Source organism: Lampetra fluviatilis, chromosome 3 (genome assembly GCF_964198595.1).
Source record: "Lampetra fluviatilis chromosome 3, kcLamFluv1.1, whole genome shotgun sequence".
Classification (NCBI taxonomy): Eukaryota; Metazoa; Chordata; class Hyperoartia; order Petromyzontiformes; family Petromyzontidae; genus Lampetra; species Lampetra fluviatilis.
The window spans coordinates 16002708-16012823 of NC_136277.1; the positions used below are offsets into that span (position 1 = coordinate 16002708).

At 56.6% G+C, this 10116-nt stretch overlaps 1 protein-coding gene across 1 annotated transcript; it reads left to right on the forward strand.

Annotated features, from left to right (window-relative positions):
- The first annotated feature begins 689 nt into the window (after positions 1-689).
- LOC144949111 (very-long-chain enoyl-CoA reductase-like) lies at positions 690-3387 on the forward strand. Its single transcript, XM_078878966.1, has 3 exons — positions 690-766; positions 2732-2777; positions 3196-3387. The coding sequence occupies exons 1-3, from the start codon at positions 710-712 to the stop codon at positions 3321-3323; spliced, it is 231 nt and encodes a 76-aa protein (XP_078735092.1). The 5' UTR covers positions 690-709; the 3' UTR covers positions 3324-3387.
- The last annotated feature ends 6729 nt before the right edge of the window (positions 3388-10116 follow it).

The window sequence follows — 10116 nt, forward strand, 5'->3', positions numbered from 1 at the left end:
GGGGGTTGTAATTGTTGTGGTGGTTGTGGTTGTAATTGTGATGATGGTTCTTGTAATTGTTGTGGTGGTTGTTGTAATTGTTGTGGCGGTTGTGATGACTGTGGCTGTAATTGTGGTGATGGTTTTTGTAATTGTGGTGATGATTGTTGTAATTGTTGTGGTGGTTGTTGTAATTGTTGTGGCGGTTGTGATGACTGTGGCTGTAATTGTGGTGATGGTTTTTGTAATTGTGGTGATGATTGTTGTAATTGTTGTGGTGGTTGTTGTAATTGTTGTGGCGGTTGTGATGACTGTGGCTGTAATTGTGGTGATGATTGTTGTAATTGTTGTGGCGGTTGTGATGACTGTGGTTGTAACCGTGGTGATTATTGTTGTAATTGTTGTGGTGATGATTGTTGTAATTGTTGTGGTGGTTGTGATGACTGCGGCTGTAATTGTGGTAATGGTTCTTGTAATTGTTGTGGTGGTTGTGATGACTGCGGCTGTAATTGTGGTAATGGTTCTTGTAATTGTTGTGGTGGTTGTTGTAATTGTTGTGGTGGTTGTGATGACTGTGGCTGTAATTGTGATGGTTTTTGTAATTGTTGTGATGATTGTTGTAATTGTTGTGGTGATGATTGTTGTAATTGTTGTGGTGGTTGTGATGACTGTGGTTGTGGTGGTGGTTGTGGTTGCAGGCCGCAGCAGACTCCCGTACCCATCGCCCGGCATGAACCCCTTCACCTGGCCGTTCGCCCTCGTCTCGTGCCCCAACTACACCTACGAGGCAGGACCTCCGACCCCTGACCTCGACCCCTGACCCCAAGCCCCTCTTCCTCACCCAATCTCACACCACGACCCCCCGACCCCGTGTAGGTCGGGCGAGGTAGTTAACATCTCGCCACGGTGGCGAGGAGATGTCTACTACCTTGCCCGGTATACAGGAGGTCGTGGGTTCGACCCCGAGCCTGACGCCTGCTGCTGCTGTATATTTGGAGTTTGCGTGTCTCTCTCTCTCCATGTTGTGGTCATGTGGATTTTTTTTTCCGGTCCTCCGGTTTTCCCCCTCCAAATTTAGAATCGACGTCACGCGTTTAGAGTATTAGCTGCTAGAAATGTCCACGCGATGACGACGATGATGATGACAAGCCACCACTTCGTTGAGCTATCATTTGTGAAAGCCAGGCAGCTTCTGACAAAAAATATCTACATAGCTCAGTGGAGCCTTATCCGGTGAAGTAAAATATTGTTTAGAATGATTGAGTTTCATCCTGACCCAATCTCTCCCCACGACCCCTGACCCCAAGCCCTCATCCTGACCCAATCTCTCCCCACGACCCCTGACCCCAAGCCCTCATCCTGACCCAATCTCTCACCACGACCCCTGACCCCCAAGCCCTCATCCTGACCCAATCTCTCCCCACGACCCCTGACCCCAAGCCCTCATCCTGACCCAATCTCTCACCACGACCCCTGACCCCAAGCCCTCATCCTGACCCAATCTCTCACCACGACCCCTGACCCCAAGCCCTCATCCTGACCCAATCTCCCACCACGACCCCTGACCCCAAGCCCTCATCCTGACCCAATCTTTCACCACGACCCCTGACCCCAAGCTTTCATCCTGACCCAATCTCTCCCCACGACCCCTGACCCAAAGCCCTCATCCTGACCCAATCTCTCACCGTGACCCCTGACCCCAAGCCCTCATCCTGACCCAATCTTTCACCACGACCCCTGACCCCAAGCCCTCATCCTGACCCAATCTCTCATCGTGACCCCTGACCCCAAGCCCTCATCCTGACCCAATCTTTCACCACGACCCCTGACCCCAAGCTTTCATCCTGACCCAATCTCTCCCCACAACCCCTGACCCAAAGCCCTCATCCTGACCCAATCTCTCACCGTGACCCCTGACCCCAAGCCCTCATCCTGACCCAATCTTTCACCACGACCCCTGACCCCAAGCCCTCATCCTGACCCAATCTCTCACCGTGACCCCTGACCCCAAGCCCTCATCCTGACCCAATCTTTCACCACGACCCCTGACCCCAAGCTTTCATCCTGACCCAATCTCTCCCCACGACCCCTGACCCAAAGCCCTCATCCTGACCCAATCTCTCACCGTGACCCCTGACCCCAAGCCCTCATCCTGACCCAATCTCTCACCACGACCCCTGACCCCAAGCCCTCATCCTGACCCAATCTCTCACCGTGACCCCTGACCCCAAGCCCTCATCCTGACCCAATCTTTCACCACGACCCCTGACCCCAAGCTTTCATCCTGACCCAATCTCTCCCCACGACCCCTGACCCCAAGCCCTCATCCTGACCCAATCTCTCACCATGACCCCTGACCCCAAGCCCTCATCCTGACCCAATCTTTCACCACGACCCCTGACCCCAAGCCCTCATCCTTACCCAATCTCTCACCGTGACCCCTGACCCCAAGCCCTCATCCTGACCCAATCTCTCACCACGACCCCTGACCCCAAGCCCTCATCCTGACCCAATCTCTCACCACGACCCCTGACCCCAAGCCCTCATCCTGACCCAATCTCTCACCGTTTGACCACGGTTGGCTACGTACAGTGCGAAAGAAGTCCAACATACAGTACATACATCACCACGACCCCTGACCAGCCTTGCCTCGACACCCTAACCTTCGACCTCCTCATCTCTGACCTCAACACCTGACCGTGACCCCGCACCCCCCCTGCCCGTGGCTAACGGTGACCTCATGTCGTTGCAGGTCGGGTCGTGGCTCAGTTTCGCTGTCATGACCCACACGCTGTCAGGTGAGGGGGTGTTCACGGTGTGGCGTGTGGCGTGTGTGTGCGTGTGTGTGTGTGTGTGCGTGTGTGTGCGTGTGTGGCGTGTGGCGTGTGTGTGTGTTGACAGGGTCTGTATACCTTGGTGTGTGTGTGTGGTGTATGTGTGGTATTTATGCAGTGTGTATAACTGTGTGTGGAGAGCGGTAGCGTCGATTCCCGCTCACGGCCAACACCAGTGACGATTATCTGACCCGGTCCTGGGCCTCCCCTAGGTCGACTCAGTCTCAGATCAGTACCTGGTGCAGTGTGTAAAACATCGCCAATTGGAAGCCACCCACCCCCTCGTGTGCCGTGCCGGCCTTCACAGGTGCTCACTAACAGCACTTGCCCCAACAGTCCGTTAAGGCTACACGGGGGACCTTTGTCTTTTGTGCGTGTGCAGTGTGGGTGTTCGCCGTCTTCGCCTTCATCCAGATGGCCGTGTGGGCACGCGAGCGCCACTCCGCCTACGTCAAGGAGTTCCCGGGCTACCCCGGCGTGCGCCGTGCCCTGCTGCCCCTGCTGCTCTGAGCAAGGGCAGCACCCCACCCCCCTAAGTGCCGGGGGGCAGCAGGAGTTGGGGGGGGGGTGGCTGTAGTGGTGGAGACTGTGGCGGTGGAGGGGTGGAGGCAACCCCCTAAAGGTTGCAGTGGCAGGAGGCAGCAGGGAGGGGCTGCCCTGTCACGTGGCACAGGGTGGGGGGGCAGCAGGGGGGGGCTGCCCCCCTCATGTGGCGCGGGGTGGGGGGGCAGCAGGGAGGGGCTGCCCTGTCACGTGGTGCGGGGTGGGGGGCAGCAGGGAGGGGCTGCCCTCTCACGTGGTGCGGGGTGGGGGGGCAGCAGGGAGGGGCTGCCCTGTCACGTGGTGCGGGGTGGGGGGGGCAGCAGGGAGGGGCTGCCCTGTCACGTGGTGCAGGGTGGGGGGGCAGCAGGGAGGGGCTGCCCTCTCACGTGGCGCGGGGTGGGGGGCAGCAGGGGGGCTGCCCTGTCACGTGGTGCAGGGTGGGGGGCAGCAGGGAGGGGCGGGAGGGGCGGGAGGGGGGCAGGGGAGCAGCAGACGAGGGATGATCCCCTCACGATGGGGGCAGCTCCCCCCCCTCCCCCCAAAGAAGAGGGCAGCAGCGGTTCCTGGGCACGTGAGCTGTCAGAGGCTGTCAGATGGTGGCGCAAGAGAGATTGAGATGGGGGGGGGGGGGCAGCAGGGGGGGCAGCGAGCAGACTTCTGACGCAAGAACGACGCAGATGCGATCACCTGACCTCACCCCGACCTCACTTGAACCCGACCTGACCTCGCCTTAACCCCAAGGCGACCCCCTGCTAGCGGCACCCTTGAGCCATCTGGTCAAGGTCAAGAGGTCAACACGGCCAATGCCACTGCCGGAGACCTGGGTGTGGTGGTTGTTATGCGGTTATTAGGTGGTTATTATTGGGGGGGGGATGATTTTCAACCATGTGCTGTTGTACGTGTCGTGCTGTTTGTGCGAATAAAATATCGAATTTAAGAGGGATGATCAACCTCGTTCTGTGTCAACGACAAACCACGCCGGACACCCCACACGGCCTGGGGCACCAGTCGACGTCCACCTACTCGACAACTTACTCACTTCGCTCACCCAGCCACTCGGTTAACCACTCACCAACTCACTCGCTCACCCAGCCACTCAACTACTCACCAACTCACTCGCTCACCCAGCCACTCGGTTGACCACTCACCAACTCACTCGCTCACCCACCCGCAAGGTTAACCACTCACCAACTCGCTCACCCAGCCACTCAACCACTCACCAACTCACTCGCTCACCCAGCCACTTAGTTAACCACTCACCAACTCACTCGCTCACCCAGCCACTCAACCACTCACCAACTCACTCGCTCACCCAGCCACTCGGTTAACCACTCACCAACTCACTCGCTCACCCAGCCACTCAACCACTCACCAACTCACTCGCTCACCCAGCCACTCAGTTAACCACTCACCAACTCACTCGCTCACCCAGCCACTCAGTTAACCACTCACCAACTCACTCGCTCACCCAGCCACTCGGTTAACCACTCACTAACTCACTCGCTCACCCAGCCACTCGATTAACCACTCACCAACTCACTCGCTCACCCAGCCACTCAACCGCTCACCAACTCACTCGCTCACCCAGCCACTCAACCACTCACTCAACCACTCACCAACTCACTCGCTCATCCAGCCACTCGGTCAACCACTCACCAACTCACTCGCTCACCCAGCCACTCAACCACTCACCAACTCACTCGCTCACCCAGCCACTTGGTTAACCACTCACCAACTCACTCGCTCACCCAGCCACTCAGTTAACCACTCACCAACTCACTCGCTCACCCATCCGCTCGGTTAACCACTCACCAACTCACTCGCTCACCCAGCCACTCGGTTAACCACTCACCAACTCACTCGCTCACCCAGCCACTCAACCGCTCACCAACTCACTCGCTCACCCAGCCACTCAACCACTCACCAACTCACTCGCTCATCCAGCCACTCGTTAAACCACTCACCAACTCACTCGCTCACCCAGCCACTCGGTTAACCACTCACCAACTCACTCGCTCAGTTAACCACTCACCAACTCACTCGCTCACCCAGCCACTCACTAACTCACTCGCTCACCCAGCCACTCAACCGCTCACCAACTCACTCGCTCACCCAGCCACTCAACCACTCACTCAACCACTCACCAATTCACTCGCTCATCCAGCCACTCGGTCAACCACTCACCAACTCACTCGCTCACCCAGCCACTCGGTTAACCACTCACCAACTCACTCGCTCACCCAGCCACTCGGTTAACCACTCACCAACTCACTCGCTCACCCAGCCACTCAACCACTCACCAACTCACTCGCTCACCCAGCCACTCAACCGCTCACCAACTCACTCGCTCACCCAGCCACTCAACCACTCACTCAACCACTCACCAATTCACTCGCTCATCCAGCCACTCGGTCAACCACTCACCAACTCACTCGCTCACCCAGCCACTCGGTTAACCACTCACCAACTCACTCGCTCACCCAGCCACTCGGTTAACCACTCACCAACTCACTCGCTCACCCAGCCACTCAACCACTCACCAACTCACTCGCTCACCCAGCCACTCAACCACTCACCAACTCACTCGCTCACCCAGCCACTCGGTTAACCGCTCACCAACTCACTCGCTCACCCAGCCACTCAACCACTCACCAACTCACTCGCTCACCCAGCCACTCGGTTAACCGCTCACCAACTCACTCGCTCACCCAGCCACTCGGTTAACCACTCACCAACTCACTCGCTCAGTTAACCACTCACCAACTCACTCGCTCACCCAGCCACTCACTAACTCACTCGCTCACCCAGCCACTCAACCGCTCACCAACTCACTCGCTCACCCAGCCACTCAACCACTCACTCAACCACTCACCAATTCACTCGCTCATCCAGCCACTCGGTCAACCACTCACCAACTCACTCGCTCACCCAGCCACTCGGTTAACCACTCACCAACTCACTCGCTCACCCAGCCACTCGGTTAACCACTCACCAACTCACTCGCTCACCCAGCCACTCAACCACTCACCAACTCACTCGCTCACCCAGCCACTCAACCGCTCACCAACTCACTCGCTCACCCAGCCACTCAACCACTCACCAATTCACTCGCTCATCCAGCCACTCGGTCAACCACTCACCAACTCACTCGCTCACCCAGCCACTCGGTTAACCACTCACCAACTCACTCGCTCACCCAGCCACTCGGTTAACCACTCACCAACTCACTCGCTCACCCAGCCACTCAACCACTCACCAACTCACTCGCTCACCCAGCCACTCAACCACTCACCAACTCACTCGCTCACCCAGCCACTCGGTTAACCGCTCACCAACTCACTCGCTCACCCAGCCACTCAACCACTCACCAACTCACTCGCTCACCCAGCCACTCGGTTAACCGCTCACCAACTCACTCGCTCACCCAGCCACTCAACCACTCACCAACTCACTCGCTCACCCAGCCACTCGGTTAACCGCTCACCAACTCACTCGCTCACCCAGCCACTCAACCACTCACCAACTCACTCGCTCACCCAGCCACTCGGTTAACCACTCACCAACTCACTCGCTCACCCAGCCACTCAACCACTCACCAACTCACTCGCTCACCCAGCCACTCAACCACTCACCAACTCACTCGCTCACCCAGCCACTCGTTCAACCACTCACCAACTCACTTGCTCACCCAGCCACTCAACCACTCACCAACTCACTCGCTCACCCAGCCACTCGGTTAACCGCTCACCAACTCACTCGCTCACCCAGCCACTCAACCACTCACCAACTCACTCGCTCACCCAGCCACTCAACCACTCACCAACTCACTCGCTCACCCAGCCACTCGGTTAACCACTCACCAACTCACTCGCTCATCCAGCCACTCAACCACTCACCAACTCACTCGCTCACCCAGCCACTCAACCACTCACCAACTCACTCGCTCGCTCGCTCGCCCACCCAATCACTCGTGCGTTCACTCACCTAGTCACCCACTCGCTCACCCTACAAATCACTCACCCATCCACTCACTCTCCGCACACGTTCACCCCAATCGTCCATTCACGCATTCAATCACCCCCTCAAGACAAACACAAAGAGCCCCCGTATAGCCTTTAGCAGACTGTAGGGTCAAGTGCTGTTAGCGAGCAGCACCTATGAAGGCCGGCACAGCACACGACGGGGTGGGGGGGGGGGGGCAGCACCACGCCCGGCCGCCTTTGTCTCCCCAGTGGCGATGTTTACACACCGCACCAGGTACTCATTTGAGGAGGGGAGGGGGCCTAAGGACCGGTTCGGACACTCGTGACCGGTGGTGTTGGTGGTGTCCGTGAGCGGGAGTCGAACTCGGGTCTCTGCCGGGTTCGTAGCCGCACCACCACTCACTCGATCTCGATCTCGCCCTCTCACTCGATCTCGCCCAAGTAACCACTCGTTTAATTCACAGAGTCGAACTTGACACCTTCAAGCTACGCGGCTGCAGAGGTCGCAAACGGGTTTTGATTCCTTACCCGTGCCTGTACCCGGCCGCACCAGGGTCGCAAACGGCTACCCGTACCGGGCCGGGTACGGGTACCCGGATATCGGGTAGGGTACGGGTATCGGGTACCCGGTTGCGACCTCTGCGCGGCTGTGACCCCCGCCCCCACACAGACCCCCCCCCCCCACCCCATGGGGAGCAGAGACGAGGCGAGGGAGCGATCTCCCCTGACCGTCGATTCGAGCCGAGCCTGCGAGCGGTCGCGATCCCCCCGTCACTTGAACCTCGGGAGCGCTCCAAGCCGCTCGACATATCTGGGCGTAGAGCGCCGCCTGCTGCTGGCGGCCGCGGCTGATGAGTTGCCGAAACAGATTTCGTTCGGCCGGATCGAGGGGGCTAGGCGGGCGCGGCACGGGCTAGAGAAGAGATGGAGTGATCAAGTGCATTGATTAGGTATAGCCCTGTGAGCCATTCGGCTCTTGAATCGGGTGCAACCGCAACAAACAAAAAACATGAACAAGAAAACATCTTAAAGTGACTAAGTGCAAACTGAAAATGCAGGGGGGAAAACAGCAAAATATTGCAGAAAAAAACACCGTACACCAACACTGTGTGCAAAAATCCCAGTGGAATGCAAGTCAAACAACAATAACAACAACCCCCAGACAACTTAGATTAAGGCCATCAGTCTAACTCCGTACTACAACAAACAAACATGGCCAAACCAAAAAACTTTTCGAAAATCACCTAAATAAAGCCATAAAAGCAATGAAACAGTGATCATAGGAACTTTGACCGAATTTTCACAATAAACGACGTGAACAACATGTACCACCAAACCCTGCAGCCATAGCTGGCTGCATGAGTCACTCCACAACATCAGGAGCATCAGTCAGAGTATCAAAATTTTCAATGCACCTTTAAGATCAGCACACTAAATCAAAACACAGATAATACTTTGCAGCGGTCATCCGGATCGAAACATTTTATTTTATTTTAGGCCACTGAATAGCAGTGGCAGCTAGCGGTGTACAACTCATCGAGAGCAGTTTTGAGTGAAGATCTCATAGGTAGCGATTCACAGGAGGACGTGGAGATGAGTGGACTTGCCGATGACTGGTACCAGCGGTCTCAAGATCGGCCTCTGTGAAGGAGGCTCGTGAAGGATGCTACTGGGCAGTTGGAGGCAGTCGCCCTCCAACAACAACGGAGGGCGGAGGAGCGACGCTCACAACAACGAGCGGAGCGCTGGGTGGCTAAAGCACAGTAAGTTGGCACAGTAGGGGGCACAGGTGGTGCATCAGCCAGTCATCTCGGTCATCTTAGTCGACCCGTGGCACCTGGGTCTGTCCCGTGACCTCCTGCCAGCGGGCGTTCGACACTTCACGTGGCCTCAATGTGCACATGGCCTGGCACTTAGTGGCGAATGGCGGTTGTTGAGTTCGCGTGGGCATTTAAATGGAGACCGTCTGAGTATGAAAAATAATAATGGGCATTTTACCTTTTCTGGAAGTATACAACGAGGAGTTGTGTTAAGATGTTCACACAGCAAGTAGAAACATTTCGCAAGGCATCGAGGACCGCCAAAGGGCGAACAGCACACGGACAACGCCACTCTCGGGACATTGAGAGCCCGGGTGTGTAGCTACTTCGCTGTCTGGATCGAAAATGTCAGAGTAGGTTTTTACCCTTTCTGGCAATAAAACAGTTTGGGTTAAGACGTTAAAACACCAAGCGGCAACCTCTAGCAAGGAATCAGTCTGCGTTAACCACACCCGCGGTGCTTGTGGTGAACATGCAAACCCAAACGTGCTCTGATAATCAATATTAGGCGTTGTCTTTGGCCTACACCAGCGACACCAGCAGCAGCAGCCTTCTCTATGGCCTCGTCTGAGCAGAGAGCAACGCCAAAAGGCGGACAGTACAACGACAATTCACGAATCAGAGCACTTACAGCTCGAGATGAGCAGCTCTTTCACGGGACCAGGTTGTAGTGTTCCCACTTAGGCACCGTTCGACTTGCCAACGAGTCCCAGGAACGAATTCCCTTCGTAAGGCGAGGGCTGCCAGAATGTTCCAACGGGTTTCAGGAACGAATTCCCTTCGTAAGGCGAGGACTGCCAGAATTTCTCAACTGGTCCCAGGAACGAATTCCCTTCGTAAGGCGAGGACTGCCAGAATTTCTCAACTGGTCCCAGGAACGAATTCCCTTCGTAAGGCGAGGACTGCCAGAATTTCTCAACTGGTCCCAGGAACGAATTCCCTTCGTAAGGCGAGGGC

Excerpts from the sequence above, each read along its gene's own strand:
- LOC144949111 (XM_078878966.1), top strand. The coding sequence starts at position 710 with ATGAACCCCTTCACCTGGCCGTTCGCCCTCGTCTCGTGCCCCAACTAC. Across the intron at positions 767-2,731 it reads GCCCCAACTACACCTACGAG|GTCGGGTCGTGGCTCAGTTT; the intron begins GCAGGACCTCCG and ends ATGTCGTTGCAG. Across the intron at positions 2,778-3,195 it reads CATGACCCACACGCTGTCAG|TGTGGGTGTTCGCCGTCTTC; the intron begins GTGAGGGGGTGT and ends GTGCGTGTGCAG.